Below are 22,588 nucleotides of genomic sequence, written 5' to 3'. Positions count from 1 at the left end.
GGCTAGGAGCCTGGAGAAACTACCCACTACGAATGGGAAAAACAAAAGAGAGATCTACACAGATCCACATTCCCACCATGAATTCCTGCAATCCTAGCAACTGGAGAGCCCCTTAGTCCTCATGGGCCCAGAGACTAGTTTAGAAAGCTGCCTGGAGTCCACTCAACAGCATTATTCCAAAGAAAGAGTACACGCTGAGTCCCACATAATCTGCTGGCACCCAAGAGGCTGCAGCACGGCGCCATTTTGAGAGCCCAGACACTACCAGACTACATCCTGCTCTGGGGCCCAACAGTCCCTGGATACCCACAAGCCAGGAGCCCCACTGATATTGCTGTTCACCCAGAGAGCTGCAGTGTCATGATGCCAGATGGAGTCAACAATGCAACTAGGTGGCCAGCACTCTCACCTACACAGTGTCCTACATCCTGAGGAGTAGGAGGTGGAGTGCACCAGGGAGGCCACCCTGAGGACAAAAGGAGCCAATGCAGGAGCTCCTCAGATCCTGAGAACCACCTGCCTGGGGCCTCTGTCACTGGCAGAAACCCTGTCCCACAGAGTTTCTGTGTGTTTCAAACCCTGCCCAGCAGCAGCGTCGTCATGCACTTGCATGTGGCTTCAGGAGGCCTGAGGAGTGGCCCACTGGGGGTTGTCCGAGGGCTTACAGATAGATCCACTCTGCCTGCCACTGGTGCCCACAAGCGCCATCTGGAAGCCTGAAGACAGGGCTACCCCACCCGCCACCACTGTGTAAATGCACAATACGAGGACGTGGGGATCAGACTGCCTTGTCTGCTGCAGCCAGAGCCTGCAGGAGCTATCGGGGGGCCTGAGGAAAGGCCTAGGCTATTCCGATTACTAGCACTGCCACCAGAGCCCAAGTGCACTGCCAGGGAGAATGGGTATCAACCCATCCCTGTCTAACGCTCCTGGTGCCTGTGCACACCATCAAGAGGCCTGATAACAGGCCTACCTGGCCCACTGCAACAGGCACTTGAGCACGCTGATTATGAGGCCTGTGAACAGACCTGCCTCACTTACCACAGCTGGCAGCCACACCCACCGTCAGGGGCCTAGGAACAGATTAGACCTGCATGCAGCCTCTGGCAATGCCACCTGCACTTGTCATCCAGGAACATCAGGATCAACCCACCCATTCACCAACCAGGTGCCCAAATACACCATCTGGGGGCCTAGACAGCCCACTCAACTGCCACCGCTGCTGGGACCCCAGCACATTGTCTGAGAACCTGTGGATCGACCCATCACACCAGCTACCAGAAGCACCTATGCAAACAACTAGGGGGATCAAAGGATGAGCATGTCAAGCTGCTGCTGCTGGTAACCACCCACATGTGCCACCTGGCCTGCTCAGCCTATTTCCACCACTGCTGGCACCCATGTTTGCTACCTGGGGGCCTGAGGATTGGCCTGCAACCACTACTGCCATCACGAATGCCAGGCACACCACCCAGAGACCTGAGGACCCACTCATCCCACTACTGTCACTGCTGGCACCCAAGCAAGCCACCAGGAGGCAAAGGGATTGGCCTACCCAGACCTGCGATGACTGGTGTCCATGTATATTGCCCAGGACCCAAGAACCAGCATGCACAGCCAGCTGCCACCACCAGTGCTGCCCAAGGACCACATGCCTGTGTCCACATCCCCAGCAACACTTCATCATAGCCTCCACTAACAAATGTAGCCTAAGCCACTGACAAACTCAAAGATAACATTGTGGATGACTACAGATGAAGAATCATAGGGAGACTACACCAATGTGCTCACATCTGGCAAAACTAAAGCACTCTATCCAAACAACGCTATAGATACAACCATAGAAAAAACCTATGAAAACCAATTCACAAAATTTGAAGTGACTGTTACACCAGATACACAGATAGCAACATAACTACACAAGAAAGGTGAAAAAGCAAGACAACATGGCACCTGTAAAGGAACACAATAATTCTCCAGCAACAGATTCCAACAAAAAGGAAACCAATGAAATTCCTGAAAAAAATTAAAATGATATTAAAAAAACCCAGTGAGATACAAAAGAACACAGATGAACAATACAAAGTAAGCAGGAAAATAATCCATGATCTCAATGAGAAATTCAACAAAGAGATAATCATAGAAAAGAACCAAATAGAAATCCTGGAACTTAAGAATTCAGTGAATGAAATAAAAAATATAACAGAGAGCTTCAGCAATAGACTAGATCAAGCAAAAGAAACTATTTCTAAACATGAAGACAGGTCTTTTGAAATAACAGACAAAATGAAAAAAAGCCTAAATGACATATGAGAAGCCATAAAGTAATGAAATATTCCAATTTTGAGAGTTCCAGATGGAGAAGTGATGGGCAAAGGCATAGAAAACCTATTTTAAAAACAATAGCTGAAAACATCCCAAGTGTTGTAAGAGCTATTTCCAAATAGATTCAATTCTCAAAGGTCTCCAACGCACATTACAGTCAAACTATCAAAAGTCAAAGACAAAGAATTCTAAAAACATCAAGAGAAAAAGCATAAAGTCACATATAAGGAAATCCCAATCAGGGTCACAACAGATTTCTCAACAGAAGCCTCATAAGCCAGGAAAGAATAAGATGACACATTCATAGTACTGAAAGGAAAAAAAACAAAAACAAGAACAACAAACCCAACTCAACAGGCAAGAATATTATACCCAGAAAACCTACCCTTCAAAAATAATGGAGAAATAAAGTATTTCCCGGACAAGCAAAAACACAGAATTCATTGCTAACAGACCAACCACACAAGTAATGTTTACACAAGTCCTACAATTGGAAGCAAACGGATGATATCTACCACCATGAAAACACAAGAAAGTATAAAACTCACTGTAAAGCAAAAATACAAATGAGAAAAGAGCCAAATGTTACCAATACAAAAAAAAAACCACCCAACTGCAATGATAAACAGTAAAAAGAAGAAATGAAAAAAGGACACACAAAACAACCACAAAACAATTAACAAAATAACAGGAGTAAGTTCCTCACCCATAATAACCTTGAATGTAGATGGATTAAATTCTCCACATAAAAGATATAGACTGGCTGACTGGCTACATGTATTAAAAAAGCAGTGTGTTGCCTATAAGAAACTCTCTCCACCTGTTAAAACACATAAAGACTGAAAGTGAAGAAGAATGGAAAAAGATATTCCACAAGAACGGAAACCAAAGCAAGCAGAAGTAGCTATACTTACATCAGAAAAAACTTTCTAAGTTAAAAACTGTAAAAAGAGATAAAGAAGGTCATTACACACTGATAAAAAGATCAATTCCGCAAGAAGATATAATAATTCTAAATATCTATGTATCCAACTTGGAGCACCCAGATATATAAAGCAAATATTACTAGATCCAGAGGGAGACAGAGACTTCAACACAGTAACAGTTGGGGACTCTTAATATCCCATTCTAAGCATTGGACAGATTATTGAAACAGAAAATAAAAAAACAGACATTGGATTTAAACTGCACTTTAGAACAAATGAACCTAACAGACATTTAGAGAACATTTTATCTAACAGCTGCAGAATACACATTCTTCTCATTAGTATATGGGACATTCTTCAGTCAGGATAGACATTAGGCCACAGAACAAGTCTCAACAAATTTGAAAAGATCTGAAGTCATATCAAGTATCTTTCTCAAACAACAATGGAATAAAACTAAAAATCAGTAAGAAAAACTTTGGAAACTGTACAAATACATGTAAATAAAATCACATGTTCCTAAACGACCATTGGATCAATGAAGAAATTGAGAAGGAAATAAAACATTTCTTATAATAAATAAAAATGGAAACACAACATACCAAAACCTATAGAATACAGCAAAAGCCGTGCTAAAAGGAACATTTATAGAAAAAATGCCTATATCTAAAAAGTAGAAAGATCTCAAATAATCAACTTAACAATGCACCTCAAGGAACAAGAACAGCGAGAACAAACCAAACCCCAAATTAGTAGAAGGAAATAATAAAGATCTATTATTATTTCGATTAATTATAAATTAATAAATATTTATTAAAGATATATAACATAAATAAATTTTAAATAAATAATAGAGTAGAACGAAACGAAATAGACTTAAAAACACAAAGGATCAATGAAACAAATAAGTTAAATTTTTTTAAAAGATAAAATCAATAAGCCATTAGCAAGACTAACAAAGACAAAAAAGAAAAAACCCCAAATAAAATCAGAAGTGAAAAAGGACACATTACAATTGATATCACAGAAACACAAAAGAATATTAGAGACTATTATGAACTATACACTAACAAATCAGAAAACTTAGGGAAAATGGATAAATTCCTGGACACATATAACCTACCAAGACTGAATCAGAAAGAAACAGAAAACCTGAACATAATAAATAAAACTCTCACAACAAATAAAAAGCCCAGGACTAAAAGACTTTATTGTTGAATTCAACCAAATGTATAAAGAACTATCAACAATACTTTTTAAACTGTTTCAAAAAACTGAAGGGTAGGGAATTCTTCCTAACTTGTTCTACAAGGCCACCATTACCCTGATACCAAAACCAGACAAAGACACAACACAAAAAGAAAACTACAGGGCAATATCCCTGGGAAAAGCAGATGCAAAAATCCTTAACAAAATGCTAGCAAACTAAATCCAACAACATAGCAAAGAGACAATACACTATGATCAAGTGGTATTTACCCCAAGGATGTAAGGATGGTTCAACATAAACAAATAAGTAAATTAATAAAAACAAAAAGAAGGACAAAAACTATATGATCATTTCAATATATGCAAAAAAGCATTTAATAAAATTTCTTCAACATCCCTTCATGATGAAAACTCTCAACCAACTAGGCACAGAAGTACTTCAACATAACAAAGGTCATACATGACGAACCCATAGCTACCTTATGTGAAATGGGAAAAACATGAAAGCCATTCCCTAAGGACTGAAACTAGAAAAGAACGCCTACTTTTACCACTTTCATTCAACATAAAGTCATCCTCACCAGAGCAATCAGGCAAGGAAAAGAAAGAAAAGGTATCCAAATTGGAAAAGTAAAATTGTCCCTCTCTGGAGACGACATGATCTTATACGTAGAAAAACATGAAGACTTGACAAAAAAAATCACTTAAAACTGATAAATGAATTCAGTAAAGCTGTGAGATAAAAAGCTAACATTCAAAAATCAGTAGCATTTCTATATGCTAATAAGGAACTAGCTATAAATCAATCATGGAAGCAATCCCATTTACAAGAGCTCTAAAAATTATAAAATACCTAAGAATATATTTAACCAAGGAGGTGAAAGATCTCTACAAAGAAAAAACTAAAAAACACTGATGAAAGAAATTGACATGGACACAAACAAATGGAAAGACATTTCATGTTCATGAGTTTGAAGAATATGATTAAAATAACCAAACTGCCCAAAGTAATCTACAAATTTAATGGAATCTGTATCAAAACATCAATGACATTCTTCTGTGAAACAGGCAAAACAATCCTAAAATTTGTAAACAACCGCAAAAGACCCTAAATACCCAAAGCAATGCTGAGCTGGAGGCACACACTACCTGACTTCAAAGTACACCACAAAGCTATAGTAACCCAAACAACATGGTACTGGTATAAAAACAGACATATAGACCAGTGAAGAACAGAGAACCCTAAAATAAATCCACATATTTAAAGCAAACTGATTTTGGACAAGGTGCCAAGAACATTCACAGGGGAAAGGACAGTCTTCAATAAATGATGTTGGGAAAACTGGATAATCATAAGCAGAATGAAAACTAGACTGTTATTTCTTCACCATATACAAAAATCAACTCAAAATGAATTAAAGACTTCCAGGTAAAACCTGAAACTATGAAACTACTAGAAGAAAACATAGGGGAAACACTTCAGGGCATTGGTCTAGGCAAAGAATTTATGGCCAAGACTTCAAACACATGACTTATCTGTGACATTATTGAGGTATAAATACCACAGAATTCAGCCTATTTACTAAATGCCCAAATACATTACTGTATAATAGACTAATAAACTAAGAAAATTATTTTAAGACATATTAAACATACTAATGAATCATATGTATATATGTATATATAATTATATTTTGAATACACTACAGTAGGACACAATATTATACAAAATTTTTCATGTCCCAAGTTTTACCTGAGCTCTATATATGTGCTTCCTTAAGGTATTTTTTATTTCAACAACATCCACATCTGTCTTGATAGCCATGGCTTTTGATTCTTTGGCATATTCAGCAAAAATAGAATTTTTCATTTCTTTCTGCATATAGCAAAGTAAAATGACTTTAGAAAATGTACTAAAGACAGTGTCAACACAGATGATATCACAAAGGACAATATAAGAGGAACACATTCATACCTTGTTAACCACAGCAAAGATCCTCACAATCATATATCAAGATTACACAATGAAAGACTCAAAAAGCAAAATTTCAATTTGTAAATAATTAACTGATATTTACATATGTACTTTCTTTCTTTTTTTTTTCTTTTTACTCTTTTTATTTGCTCCTGCCAACATATGTACTTTCTTAAGGCACTTTTCACTTTATCCTCTTCCAAATCGTTCCTGGAACTGCTTTTTTGTTGTTGCCATGGTCATACAAAACAAAATTCATTACTTATTTACCTTTACCATTTTCCTGAAATTCTTCTGAATATATGTATATATACATAAAATGGCATTTATTTATGTATTTAGGTATTTATTTTTGAGATGGGGTCTTACTCTTGTCACCCAGGCTGGAGTGCAGTGATGCAATCTTGGCTCACTGCAACTTCTGCCTCCAAGGCTCGAGCAAACCTCCTACTTCAGCCTCCCAAGCAGCTGGGACCACAGGCACCCATTATGATGCCAGCTAATTTTTTGTATTTTTGGTAGACATGGGGTTTTACCATGTTGCCCAGTCTGGTCTCCAACTCCAGAGCTCAAGCCATCTGCCCCATTGGCCTCCCAGAGTGCTGGGATTACAGGTGCGAGCCACCGCATCCAGCCCATGGTATGGTTTAGATTGTAAAAAAAAGTCATACTCTAGAGAAAATTTACCCAAGCATTCAATTTTAAAAACAAGACATCTCATTAAAAATGGTCTGGTCTGAAAGAGCAAAATAAAAAATAAAATTTACATTAGAAAGTATTATCCAACTATACACACATGTAGTTTTTTTTTTTTTTTTTTTTTTTTGAGATGGAGTCTCGCTCTGTCGCCCAGGCTGGAGTGCAGTGGCGCAATCTCGGCTCACTGCAAGCTCCACCTCCCAGGTTCACGCCATTCTCCTGCCTCAGCCTCTCCGAGTAGCTGGGACTACAGGCGCCCGCCACCACGCCCGGCTAATTTTTTTTTGTATTTTTAGTAGAGACGGGGTTTCACTGTGGTCTCGATCTCCTGACCTCGTGATCCGCCCGCCTCGGCCTCCCAAAGTGCTGGGATTACAAGCGTGAGCCACCACGCCCGGCCCACACGTGTAGTTTTAAAGATTTTTTCATTTTAAGAAATAGTCTTTTCCAATTTCCTTTTCTTATTCATCACATTCAGGCAAAACAAAATTCACTGAATACCTTGATTATTAACTCAGATTTCTTTGTATATGCATGTACAAATACATTTACTGTGAACCAAAGTTAACTGGAATATTAACTATGAATATTACACCAGATTGACTCAAGATTTTTTCTTAAAACATCTAGTATTATATATCTAGATTATATTAGAGAACAGCCAAAAAATAAAAAAGAAAGCTATAGCTTAGCTTACGAAGCTTTACCTGATCTCTATTATATATGTGCCTTCTTAAGGTACTTTTTATTTTTTCATGTTCAACATCTTTCTTGCAATTGCTTTCTTTTTCTTTCTTGCGTTTTCTCCTCAAAGTATAACTCCTTTGAGTATCTTCACCTTTTTTCTTAATTTCCTTCTACATGTATTTAGACCACAATTAAATCTCAACATCAAGGACATATGTTACAAAATCCAAATAAACTCAAGAGTGACTTTCATACAAGTATATCACATTAAAAAATGAAGAAGTACGGCCGGGTGCGGTGGCTCATGCCTGTAATCTCTGCACTTTGGAAGGCCAAGACTGGCAGATCACCTGAGGTCGGGAGTTAGAGACCAGCCTGACCAACATGGAGAAATCCCGTTTCTACTAAAAATACAAAATTAGCCAGGTGTGGTGGCACATGCCTGTAATCCCAGCTACTTGGGAGGCTGAGGCAGGAGAATCGTTTGAACCTGGAAGGCGGAGGTTGTGGTGAGCTGAGATTGCGCCATTGCACTCCAGCCTGAGCAACTAGAGTGAAACTCCATCTCAAAAAAATAAAAATAAAAATAAAGTAGTACGTACAACAGAAAATCTCATCCATTGACAGAGTAGGTGTACATTAGTAAAATATTTTGAAAAAAGTTGGACACTGCCTAGTACAGTTTAACATGCACAGTCCTTATGACCCAGCAAATCCATTCCTAGGAATATACCAACTAAGCTAGAGAAATTACTAAACATGTATCCCAAGAGGTATACAAGATATTGTTCATATTATTCATAGCAGAATTGTTCATAATTGCAAAAACTTAACAATCAAACACATAAACCAATAAAAAGAAGCCCAAAGGCTTATCAACAGTAAAATGGATAAAAGATACAATGTGGCATAGTCAAACAATAAAATTTTATATACACCAGCAAAAGAAGTCTATAAACATAAACTATAAAATGTTCATGAATAGACAAAGCTAAACCATATCAGTTAGAGATACACACACAGCTGTTAAAACTATAATGAAAAATAAGAAAATAATTAACACAAATTCTAAGACAAAGATTACTTCTAGGTAAGAGGGAGAAAGGGGATGCATTAGAAAATGATACAGCAGGCTGGGTGCAGTGGCTCACGCCTGTAATCCAAGTACTTTGGGAGGCCGAGGTGGGCAGATTACAAGGTCAAGAGATCAAGACCATCCTGGCCAACATGGTGAAACCCAGTCTCTACTGAAAAAATTACAAAAATTAGCCGGGCGTGTGCCTGTAGTCCCAGCTACTCGGGAGGCTGAGGCAGGAGAATTGCTTGAACCCAGGAGGCAGAGGTTGCAGTGAGCTGAGATTATGCCACTGCATTCCAGCCTGGTAACAGAGCGAGACTCCATCTCAAAAAAAAAAAAAAAGAAAAAAGAAAATAATACAGCAGGTCTTAAAAACTGGTAATGCTCTATTTCTTAATCTAGCTATTGGATACATAGCTCATTTTTATATATTTTTTAAAAGCTAAAGAAAACTGTTCTATAAACACTATATATATTAAAAATAAATAAACTATTTTTAATTTGGAAAGTTGTACCTGATTTTCATATATATGCCTTCCAAAGGTATTTCTCATTTTAACAAATTTCAAATCTTTACTGGAACCACTGAATTTTTCTTTTTGGTGATGTTGAGTCAAAATAGAACCAGCATTAACATCTTCATCATGATTTTGCATTTCTTTCTGCATGTTTGTAAACGTAATTTAGTTAAGTCTGTGGGTTAAATATAGCCTTAACACAATCAACACGAGTCACAAAAGAAAAACCCATCCAGGAACGTAGGTTTTATAAAATATACATACAAGGTTAAATAGAGTAAAGAGCCCTCTGAATTATGTAAGATAAAGCAGAACATAATTGTTTTCAGTTCACAAAGCTTTATAGTACATTAACATATATGCTTTAGTTTACCTATGTGCTGAATTCCGATTAATATTACAAATCATGTTGTTTAATCATTATACCAAAATAGCCATTGTTAAAAAAGGATATTTCTACTTGAACTTTACATACATAATTTGAGTCCTAAAAAGAACTCAAGACATATATACAGTCATGCACTGCTTAACGATGGGGATATGTTTTGAGAAGTACATCATTAGGTGATTTCGTCATTGTGCGAACATCAAGAGTCTACCTACACAAACCTAGATGGTATAGTCTACTGCATACCTAGTCTATATGGTATGGCCTATCGCTCCTAAGTTATAAATCTTTATGACATGTTACAGTATTAAATGCTGTAGGCAACTGCAACACAATGTTGAGTATTAGTGTATCTAAACATAGAAAGGATACAATAAAAATATGGTATCATAATCTAATGAGACCACTGTCATATATGGGGTCCGTTGTTGACCAAAACATCATTATGTGTACATGACTGTAGATGTATTTTAATGATTTCCATTTATCTTACAAAATTTCTATTTTATTCTTTTTCCAAGTTTATTCAAAACTAAATTTATTTTAATAACTCCATCTTCATTTTACATTCCTTTCTATATGTAAAAATACTATATACTGTGGTTTACAACGTATATTTCACAAGAGGCACATCAAACCAAGCTTCTCATTAAAATATGCACATGTAGTAAACTACAAAAAGTAGTCTTCTAAGTCACATAAATATCAACATACACTGGAAAAGTCAGAAAAAAATGCAAAAATATTTTAAGTTTGGAAAGTTCTAGCAAATCTTGCCATATACAATTTCTTAAGAACTATGTAATCCCAGCACTTTGGGAGGCCGAGGCGGGCGGATCACGAGGTCAGGAGATCGAGACCATTATGCCTAACACGGTGAAACCCATCTCTACTAACAAAATACAAAAAATTAGCCGGGCGCAATGGCGGGCGCCTGTAGTCCCAGCTACTCGGGAGGCTGAGGCAGAAGAATGGTGTGAACCCGGGAGGCAGAGCTTGCAGTGAGCCGAGATAGTGCCACTGCAGTCCAGCCTGGGTGAAAGAGCGAGACTCTGTCTCAAAAAAAAAGTGTTCCAAATTATTCCTAGAATTCTCTTTCAAACATACTTGACGGATATGGAAAAAAAATTTATTTTGAATTTCTTCCTAGTTATACATAAAACTTTTAGTTTAGACTAATAATTATCAACTTAATAATTTGATAAATTAACCAAACAGACTGCTTTATAAAACACAATATGAAAGTCAACATAACTGAACATTAGCTCTTCTAGAGCAGAACTAATAATGTCCTTTTTGTGGTTGCTACTGCTGTTTGAAAAGTTGTACTTGACAGCCACCATATATATGCTTTCTTGAGGTACTTTTTATTGCTCCAAGTTCAAAGTCCTTCCTGTTTTATTGTTTTACAAGTTAATCAAAATAGACTTCATTTGTGTATTTTTAAATTTTATTCTATATAAATACTTGAATTTACATAAATTATAAATATATATTGTGCTCTCAGGTAAGAAAAATGCCTTATAAGACACACGATGTTACCTAAACATACAGTTTTTAAGTAATTACCACGTGTTGAGAACACACTATGTATAAAGAACTCTGTATATTTCTATATGCATACAAACATTACTTCAACAAGAGTTAAAATAGAGACATAGGACAATTTCCTAACATGTTCAAGTCACAGACTATAAACACATGGTTCAAACACCAGCCTTCTGATTCCAAAATCTGTTTTTTCCACCATACTTTGCCTCTCAAACAATTCTATAAGAAACATCAGAAATGTATGTTTTTCAGCCTATAAAGTTTACCTGGGTTCTATACATGGTCTCTCTTAAGGCACCTTTCATTTCAAGAAATCCTGCATCTTTCCTTAAATCTTTGTTTTTTTCTTCATTGCCATGTTCAGTCCAAACAGAATTGGTTTGGGAATCTTCATCATTCTGAATTTCTTTCTGTATGTATGTAAAAATGGTTTAGGCAATCATCTAAGTGTATTTTCAATATTATGCAACTTTTATGGTACTCAACCTTAACTATAATATTTTGTTAGTCAAACAAGTAGGTAAAATGCACCCTCTTAAATCAAAGGATATTAAACACTGATAAAAATCTTTCAGGGAAAAAATCATGATAGTAAAGGTCCTGAATAATAAAGTGATTTCTGCATATCCCAAGAAAAGGTAATGCTTTGTTCATCTACTAACAACAAGTCGTTTTTATGAATAACCAAGAACAAAAATATTTTATCTAGCCCCTGTCCAAGCTAAAGTTACAATCTAGATTTTACAAATCATCAATTATAGACAGACTTCTTCTTGGATTATTTTTCAGTTTTTTCCTGGTAAGACTTCTCACTTGAAGTATACCCCTCACAGAGAGGAAAAGGTTACACAATACTCTTACTTGAATAGCAATAAACAACAACTATCTTAATGTAGCTCTATCTCAAACAACTAAATTTCTCTTGCCAAGGAACCCCAACTAAATTCATAAATCAACTTCCAATAATTATTTTAAAATTTATTGCATGTATACTTATACATATAATTCTTTAAGTTTAGTAATATAAACAGCTGGGAGTAAAAGTTCATGACGTTCCCAAAATGTACTTAGGAGAGGCTGTTCAGGCTGGGCATGGTGGCTCATGCCTGTAATCCCAGAACTGCGGGAGGCCAAGAGGGTGGATCACGAGGTCAGAAGACCAAGCCCATCCTGCCAAACATGGTGAAACCCCATCGCTACTAAAAATACAAATATTAGCCGGCCGTGGTGGCACATGCCTGTAGTCCTAGCTCCTTGGGAGGCCGAGGCAGGAGAATTGCTTGAACTTGGGAGGCGGAGGCTGCAGTGAGACGAGATCACACCACTGCACTCCAGCCTGGGTAACAGAGTGAGACTCCGTCTAAAAAAAGAAAGGCTATTTTCAGAGATTCACAATCTCTACCCAAAGAGACTGAAGAATCACAGTCTACCTAGGGAACAATTATAAAAAAAACAAAACGTGTTAAGGCCTATAACGTGATCTTTAGTTTCCTCTCACTCACACTTGGCTCCCTATGTTAAAATGAGGGCCGTCCTTTTAGCAGGCTGCAATCCTGAAACCACAGACTAATCCCTGAGAATAGCTGACTGAATTTCTTTTTCAGCAACTCAGAAAGGTGAAATTGAAAACTAAGAAAATAAAGACTTTTCTCCCTTCCTATTCCTGGGACCAAAGAATGTATCAACAACAATTTCTGTTAAGCGCAACTTGCAGGTGGGGGGAAATGAGTATCTGGCATTAAATTTTACATGGTTGGCAATGGGAGGATAAATCCATAGGCTTAGGTCCTCAAAAAATGTCCAGAATACAGGATGAATTAATCCCATATACGTTCTCGTTACGGAGAATGCAAGGGAACATACTACTATCATCAGCAACAAGGCAAGAAATAAACTGTTTCCTAATCCTGAATATATTTACTTACGTGTCCATTTCAGATGCTACATATGAATCTGTAAATTAAGATGTATGATACTAGTACCCTACATAAGTTAACTATTTAAAAATCACAACTTGATACAGAAGGTATAACATTTGAAAGTTTTGAAATTAAATAATCTTTTTTCTATACAGCTAAACAAATGATCCACATATATTTTTCTCTAAGCCACTAATACTTTGTCTAATTGGTGACTCTTACGAAATATAAAGAAATTATTTAACTATAAATAGTCATTTTTATTCCCTATAAGTATCTTAGTGTCAACTTATGTACTAGGCAATGGGTTAGGTGTTTGTCTCCTTTTATAATCTAGGAAAGCCAGTCCAAAACTAGTATATTTTATAAAGTATAGTGCTATGCACTAAAGGATAACTAAAAGCCTGCTTAATCAGCTACTTATTCTATTATCTAGGAGTAGGGCAACACAGTTGTGCAATGAGAGTTGGCTTTTGATTCTGATATTTGACTTAGTTTCCTATCTTTGGCTAGGTGTAACTGATATGCTCTGGTCTCCAGGTCTTATTCCAATATTCGGCCAAAGCGTCTGTCACACAACTTGAATGAACTGATTAGACCAGATGCATAAGAAGAAGAGACAGATAAATCAAGAAAGGTAGTCCTTCGAGTGCTACTTGGTTCTTGACTTGTACTTATACCCTGATGCTTAAACAGTATTTCACAATCCTATGACTAGATATTTGTTTATGGTATCAATTACAGCATTTATTATTTTTTAACTACCTACAAAGAGACTGGAAATCTAATAATACTCAAAATGGGGAGACAAAAAGGATCTAGGAAAGGAAGATTTGAGGAAAGAAACCTTAAAATTTATTGAGTGGTTGGCTTTAAGTTTCTGCTCTGATACATGACAGCTGTGGGATCTTGGGCAAATTACTTACCCTCATTTTACCTCAAAATTTATCCCAAACAGTAAATGGAGTCATAATACATACCACACATGAACATGAGGTTTAAATATGACTAAGCATGTAAAATGCTTAACATACAGCCTGACCCATAATAATCACTCAGTAACTGTTACTCAAATAGTTCTTACAACCACCAAAGCAATGTAGTATTAGCTTCTACACACAAAGGGAGAAACTGAGGGACACAATAAATGACTTTCCTATGGTCACAGTGCTACATTATAAATCTGGACCACAAATTAGTTGATCTGGCTCAAAAAGTCTATGCTGTTTCTGTTATTCCTAATATATTCCCATAAGACTGCTGTAGTTCATTTTTCTTTCTTAAGTCAAGATAAGTTTTCAGTATTCCTAGGTAGCCTCTCATTTTTATGAAACCTTCCTTGGGCCAAACAATTGAGATATGTTAGTCATTTGTTCCTCTGTATTCCTGTACCTTGCACATAGTTTTACAAATGCACGATTCATATGAATTGCAAGTAACAGTGTCCACGCTTTTTCTCCACTGCTAAATACTAAGCATCTCAAAGTGTGATATATGGTCTTATTCATTTTCATATTCCTAGTGCATTGCATAATGCCTGGTACCGCAATGGTCTTCAATAAATATCTATAAACCTGAAATACACAGATTTCCAGTTCTGGTACTCAGAAGCTTTTCAAAAAGTAAAAGAGGGTTAAACAAAACTTTTTAAAGACAAGGTCTCACTCTGTTGCTCAGGCTGGAGTGCAGTGGCACAATCATAGTGCTAACTACAGCCTCAACATCCTGGGCTAAAGCAATCCTGCCTCAGCTTCAGAGTAGCTGGAACTATAGGTGTGTGCCACCACATCCAGCAAATTTTTAAAATTTTTTGTAGACATGGAGTCTCGCAACGTTGCTTAGGCTGGTCTCAAATTCCTAGCTTCAAGTGATCCTCCTGCCTCAGCCTCCCAAAGTGCTTGGATTACAGAACCACCACGCCTGGCTTGTTACTATTAACTCAGTCATTTTACATGGCAGCTTTTCTTGGATGACACTTCAAGATCCATCTAATGAGGACTGGAATATGATCTATACTGAAGAAAAGCAAGACACTGAAATATGGTTAACTTTCTAATTTCTCTTCTTCTGTGATCAGAAGTGATCACAATATGCCTTCCTTATTTGGATTGGTTATGAACTCCCAGCTGTTTGATCCAGAACTTATAAAACAATATATTCTAAAACCAAATATAAGTTGGAGATTATCTGCTATGTGGTTGATATACTATTGCTGCCCCCCACTATTTCAGCAGCCGGATATGAATGTTGTTAAGAATACTGCAAAATAGTATTGTAGATAATGCATGGTATATGTTGCACTTTAAGCATTATTTTCCAAGTAAAAAAGAAAATTAATACACCTTTACTAATCTAGTTAAGAACAACTTTTGTTCTGTTCATAGTTAATACTACATTTAAACTATTCAGAGAGGTCTATCAGATAGTGTGCTTTTGGCTGCAAATAATAGAAAACCAACCCAAACTAACTTTAACAACATGGACATCAATTACCACACAGAAGAGCAATGTGATCTAATCGTAAAACAGGTTTCAGTGTTGTTTAATCCAGCAACTTAAGTAGCGCCAGGGTCTAGAGTCTATGTCTACACTCTGCTAACTACAGGGCAAGTTTCACCCTACGGCTAGTTCTTTTCATGGTTAACCAGTAGTATTTCAGGTTACATTCTTCTGTGTTCATAACTAGCAGGAGTCAGCCCGTCAGTGGCTTTCTTCTCATTATGAGAAAGCAATTTCCTAGAAGCTCTTACATACTTCTCTTCATGACCCATTGATCAGAACTGGTTCACATGCTCATTCCTAACTAATGACTGTCAAGGACAATGAGATTATCCACAGTCCGAGCAGACCCATTCCTTGAACTAAGGTCAAATTTCCAATATCCGTTGCTGCTACTCATTAGGGAAAGGCAACTATATAATGATATATTACATGTAATTCTAGAAGACTCAAATATCCTTCACAAATTCTCTATTAACAAATATTGAATGAGAACCCATGTGCCAGGCTCTTTGTGAGGTGATCAGAATAAAACAGTGGAAAAGACAGACATGATGCCTGATTGACAAGGAGCTTTTGGTCTACATGGGGAAATAGACATTAACCAAATAATCAATTACTTAACTGTAATTGTAAGGAGTACCAAGCTAAATAATGCTATGAGAACATATAGGTGAACCTCACTGAGTAAGGGGATCAAGGAGGCTTCCCTGTAGAGTAACATTGTAACAGGAACCTCAAAGATGAGCAGAAGGCAGGAAAACCCACAGAGTGAAGGAGTAGTGAAGAATAACTTTTCAGGAGGAGAAAGTATCTTTTGAGAAGACACTGAGTTAGGAGAAGCTTAGCTTATTTAAGACACGGGAGAAGGAGTTTTCATATAGCATAGTGAGCATAGATAAGAGTGAAGCAGGATACAATTGAAAAGACAGAAATGACAGGAATCTTGTGGGAACTTGTAAGCCATATTAGAGATTTAGGACTTTGTCCTAAAAGCAATGGGAAGCCACTGAAGGGTTTTACGTAGGTGAGTGACAGGATCAAAATTGTTTTAGAAAGAGCATTTTGATTGCTCTTTCTGAATGAATTAGAATATACTAAGTAAAAAGAATAGTAACTAGGAAATTAGAGTAAAAAGGTAGAGTTATAGGAAGAGTAATCATAAGCCTATTCCAGGAGTGCTGAGGAAAGATGATAAACTCACTATGATGCTAGTACAGAAGTGCAGAGGAAAGATGGTAAACTCAATGATGTTAGTACAGAAGGAGAGAAGTGGTTTGATTCAAGAAACATTTGAGATAAAATCAATAAGACTTAGTAGTTGACAGATGTGAGGAGTAAGGGAGAGAAAGATTTTAAGGGTAATTCCCAGATCTCTGACATAAAGTATTAGATAAAACATAATGGTATCTACAAGACGGGAAACAATGAAGATGATTTTTCCTCTATCAAGGTCGTTTTTGGACATACTAAGGGTTCTCTTCTCCCCTGAGTGCTCTTAAAATTCTTCTTTGCTTATCTCCTGGACAGTTTCTTCTAGGGTTTGATGCCCATTCAAACAACTTGAGGAGCATTATCCACACCAAGTAAGGAGGAGGATGTAGGGGAATAGGACAGGACAGTATTTCTAAACCCTTAGAAATAGCTCTCTCTTTTCCAAAGGAAAAACAACCCCCAAATTCTCATACAATACTATATAATACTATATTCTACTATTTTATTTATACTGACATTAAAATACTTAATGTTAAACTTAACAAGTAAGCTTCTTTCAAATCTATAGGAAGTATTGATGAATATTTAAGTAATTGAGAGCCACTGCCTTTAAAAAGTGTCATTTAAATTACTATCAATATATTTTCAAAATTTAGAACACAACTTTAATATATATTTTACTATACTGGTATTTTATAAAATGAACACATGAAACAAAATAAAATGTTTACTATTTATTTTACTTACCTCTAAAAGAAAATCCCCTAGATACTGAATGGGATAAAATGGAGCCTTAAAGTTATCTTTTTCTTTCTCATCTTTAATTCTTGCATTACTGGCAATCACATGAGTTATTCCACTTGGTGAACTTCTTGGTAAAATAACATTTGCCTTTCCAGCCTCCAAAACTCTAAATAAAAATGTAAATGGTATAAAAGTATTAGAAAATTTGAGTTTCTTTAGTCAAATTATCTAAATTAATTATTTCTTAGGAGTACGAATGGACTTTTCCAATAGGGACTAATTTCTTTGGGCAATTGAGGATCACAGAGAACACGGCTGTAATTTCTTAAATTATCAATTGTTCAGAGCAGATATTTAAGAAATCATAGTAGTTTTTCTACCTATCCATTTCTTGATAAAGGAAAGGCTTTTAGGGACCAAGAATATTAAAGCATTCCCTAAGGAAAAGTCATGTCAATAAACCAAAAGAATAATGAAAGAAGTCTAAGGAAGCGGCTATCCTCAAAGGTAACATACTCCCAAGAAAGTAATTCTGGACCATAAAATATGGAACCAGTTGCAAACACTCCTAAAAAGTTAGCTTTCAAAAAATTTTAGACTTGAACTACTTAAAAAAAAATTAGCCTTGATCTATGTTAAGAAATACATTTTACAAAATAAAATTAGAAAAAAACAAATGAAAAAATACATTTTACATTTAGACTAAGAAGACACACACAAGGGAGACAGACATACATCACAGAAGTTTCATGAAGTTCTGCTTCTGCTTAGGCTTTAGAAAGCCACAAGAGAGGCTACCACCTAACAGTAAGAAAAAGCCAAATAAACTACAAAATCCTAACTTTTATTGACCCCATCAGAAAACCGAGGTAACAAGTCAACCAAGTAAGGTGATTTCTGAAGAGGGATACGCTCTTTTATGAAGACACTGGACAACCAAACTATTCACTTTTGGCAGATCAAAGGAGCAACACAGTTCCCATAAAAACATGTAAAAATTAAGTAAAGTTTACAAAATTTAAGGGGCAAGTATAGTAGCATCACAGTTTAGAAAGTTGAAAGTCTGTGACATAAGGGAAACCTGTCCTCGCTAGCAAGCTCTTTGACACATGACTCCATTAAATGCTCACGAAAAAGACTGAAGGCAGGTTAGGAGAAATGCAGGGAGCTCTCCTTGACAGCATAAGTGGGCCAGTGGTGACTGGCTGCCATTAACGGATAGATACAAAACCAGGCCCACTTCTCCAGACCGTTCTCTCATATAAAGCAAAAGCCTCAAGACATTTGGGTAAGAATAAGACAGTCTTTTGCCCTCAGACCTAGGAAAAGATGCACTGCTTCTCTTGGAGGGGTGGAAATAAAACTTACCTGCCCTTAGGCAAGGGTTAGGAAAACCTGCTGCTGCCCAGCCTGGGAAAAATACCCACTGTTTCCGGATGAGGGATAGAAGCAAAAAACATCTTCCCTGAAGGAGCAGCAGGAATGTCACTTAGGTCCCAGATCTTGTATCAATACACAACAGAGATCTAATACTGGGGGGAGTGGCTGGAAACCCTCTTGCCCAGGCCACTGCCTACATGTACAAGGCAGAATTTAGCTGCCATGGAAGTCTGATACACAAATGCTGAGAAAGCCCCAAACCCAGGGACCAATAGTACAGAAAATGTTTAAGGGTGAAGCTTGTCTAGCAAAACTGAGAATATATCTACCCACACCCTCCACCTGAAGCTGAGTAACAACGGAGAAAGGAAGAGTATGAAAAGAGACACCTTCTATGACCTAGTAGTTTAAGGATTGTTGAAAGCTAGGGCAGAGCAAGAATAGTGATGAGAAACCCTCCAGCATTCCAGTCCAGTCCCCATAATAAGCACAAAGAAACTGGAGCCCACGGCTGTAAGCTGAAGTGATGCACTCATGGTGATTACAGAATTAACAATACTCAAATTCAGCTGTCTTGTCGTTTTCTGCTGCTATAACAGAATACTGAAGACTTGGCAATTTATAAGAAAAACAAGTTTTTATTCTTGGACTTTCAGAACTCCAAGAGCATCTGATGAGAACCTTCCTGCTGCATCATCCCATGAAGATAAGCAGAAAAGCAAGAGAGACCATGTGAGAAAGAGCTTACTTTTATAACCAAGCCAGTCCCATGATAATGGCATCAATCCCTTCTTAAAGGCCCCACCTTCCAATACTGTCACAATGGCAATTAAATTTTAACATGAGTTTTGGTGGGGTGGGGCAGGTGGGGGGTGGTGGTGGGGGGAGGGAACAACATTCACCATAGCACTAGCTCAACTGACAAGATTAACTCAGTCACCCATACTAACCACCTTACAGAAGAGGTAGGCCTAATTTTTGGATATAAATATTCACATCGGCCTCTATCAATATTCTTGTACATGTGATATCTGGCATGCAATAAAAAAATACGCAACATACAAAATAGGCAAGAAGAAAACCAAACCACTGTTAAGAGAAAGGAATCAACAATATACACTGAAATATGACCCACATGTTGAAATTATCAGAAGACAACTTTAACATAACTGTGACTGATGTGTTAAAGGAACTAATGGAAAAAGTGGACAACATACTTGAAGAAATGAGGAATTCACTGGAGAGTTCAATAGAAATGGTAGAAATAAAAGGCATTATATCAAAGAATTTCTTCGACAAGCTCATCTGCAGACTGAACACAACTGAAAAAGGAATCACTGAATTTTAAGATTGGTCAATAGAATTATCCAGTTGTAATTTGTACTAAGCATAACAGTTAGGCCCATCCATCTTAAGCAGCAATTCTACTTAATCTTGGGGTACAACCTGCAACCTTGTCCAACGGCAGATCTCAAATATTGGTAGTACCTAGCCAGGGAATACACCCTGAGCCTGGCCCAACTGGAGGCAATTGCAGTGCCTAGCCTGCAGCTCTGCCTGATTGCAGAGCTCAGCCAGTGGTTTTATCTAAGCAGAGCCCAGCCAGCACAATCCCCTCTCCAAAATCAATGCAAAGGTAGCAACCCAGCCATACAGAGTGCCAGAAAGCAAGCTCTACCTGCTTGGAGTCATTACTATCCCACACAGAATCACAAGCAGTGACCTCCCAGTGATCACTAAACAATGAAATTCTATCCCTGCCAAGGAACACCTGAAAGACGTGGCTGTCTCCACAAACGAGGAGACCAATGCAAAAACTCGAAGATTACAAAGAATCAGGGCACCTCCAAAGAAATTAACACAGCTCCAACAATGGACCCTAAAGGAATGGTGATCTATAGATCTACGGAATGATAGACAAAGAATAATCCCTTTAAAGAAGTTGAGGCCAGGCATAGTGGCCCACGCCTGTAATCCCGGCACTTTGGGAGGCCAAGGTAGGTGGATCACTTAAGGTCAGCAGTTTAAGACCAACCTGGCCAACATGGCAAAACTCCATCTTCACTAAAAATACAAAAAAAATTAGCCAGGCGTGGTGGCAGGTGCCTGTAATCCCAGCTACTCGGGAGGCTGAGGCAGGGGATTCACTTGAACCCAGGAGGAAGAGGTTGCAGTGAGCCAAGATTGTGCCACTGCACTCCAGCCTGGGTGACAGGGTGAGGTTCCATCTCAAAAAAAAAAAAAAAATCAGTAAAATACAAGAACATACAGATTAAAAATTAAAAAAAATATGGAAAACAATACATGAACTAAACAAGAAGTCTGACAAAGAAATAAAAAGAATAAACAAAAACAAAATAGAAATTTTGGAGATGAAGAATATAATTGCTAAAGTGAAAAATGCAACAGAAGGCTTCAACAACAGCAGGCTTAATCAAACAGAGGAAAGAATCAGTGAGTTCAAAGACAGAACGTTTGAAATTTTCCAGTCAGCGAAGCAAAAAAACCCAAAGGATGAAGAAAGCCTATGGGAATTATGACACCTAATAACTGTACAAAATTAGTTCAGCAGAAGAGAGAGGAAAGGGACCAGAAAGCATATTTATGGAAATAATGGCTGAAAACTTCTGAAATCTGGGAAAAGATGGCCACATCCAGGGACAAGAAGCACCGTGGTTTCTAATCAAATTTAACCCGAAGGAGTATACCAAGGTATATAATAATCAAATTATCAAAAATCAAAGACAAATAAAAAATTCTGAAAGCAGCAGGAGATAAGAAACATATCACATACAAGAGTCTGAACGTAATTACCAGTGGATTTGAAAGCAGAAACACTTCAAGTCAGGAAAGAGGGCTATGATATACTCAAAGTGATAAAGGAAAATAACTGCCAATACCTTACTTACCTGGCTAAACTGTTCTTCGGAAATAAGGGAGAAATTAGAAATTTCCCAAACAAAAACTAAAGTAGTTTATCATGATAACGGCTGCCTGATAGGAATTATGAAAGAAAGTTCTTTAAGCTATATCAAAAGGCCACTAATCAGTAACATAAAACATACAGAAGTACAAAACTTAACAATCTAAGTAATGCAGAATCATATTCAGAATACTCTGGACTAAAATGGTGGTGTGTGAAGCAATTTTATCTCTAGTGCAGTGGTTAATAGACAAATCTATCAAAAGAACCATAGCTACAATTGTCAGGGGATACAAATTAGAAAATAATATAAATTTTGACATCAAAACATAAAATGGGGGAGAGTAAATGTGTAGAGTTATTATATATGACCAAAGTTATCAGTTTGACACAGTCTGTTATAAGAATAAAATGTTTTATATAACTACATGGTAACCACAAAGGAAAATCTCTACTACATACACAAAACATAAGTAGAAGGGAATCAATGCAAACCACTACAGAAAACCATCAAACCACGATGGAAGACAGCAACATAGGAAGAAAGAAACA

At 37.1% G+C, this 22,588-nt stretch overlaps 1 protein-coding gene across 5 annotated transcripts in view; it reads right to left on the bottom strand.

Moving 5' to 3' along the window:
- The window catches only part of SLF1 (SMC5-SMC6 complex localization factor 1), a 92,905-nt gene that overhangs the window by 52,962 nt on the left and 17,355 nt on the right, over window positions 1-22,588 (bottom strand). For 4 of the 5 annotated variants that reach the window (XM_030816882.1, XM_030816886.1, XM_030816875.1 and 1 more), the window contains exons 5-8: window positions 17,737-17,899; window positions 11,623-11,766; window positions 9,415-9,561; window positions 6,214-6,336 (exon numbers count right to left, since the gene is read on the bottom strand). In XM_030816882.1, coding sequence (XP_030672742.1) covers window positions 6,214-6,336; window positions 9,415-9,561; window positions 11,623-11,766; window positions 17,737-17,899 — 577 coding nt within the window. Of the gene's footprint in view, window positions 1-6,213; window positions 6,337-7,841; window positions 7,992-9,414; window positions 9,562-11,622; window positions 11,767-17,736; window positions 17,900-22,588 lie in introns of all 5 variants that reach the window. The other variant, XM_003261620.3, reaches the window with a different exon arrangement.

The sequence above is a fragment of the Nomascus leucogenys genome, chromosome 2, assembly GCF_006542625.1.
Source record: "Nomascus leucogenys isolate Asia chromosome 2, Asia_NLE_v1, whole genome shotgun sequence".
In the NCBI taxonomy this organism is placed as follows: Eukaryota; Metazoa; Chordata; class Mammalia; order Primates; family Hylobatidae; genus Nomascus; species Nomascus leucogenys.
This window is presented reverse-complemented; position numbering and strand designations above follow the sequence as displayed.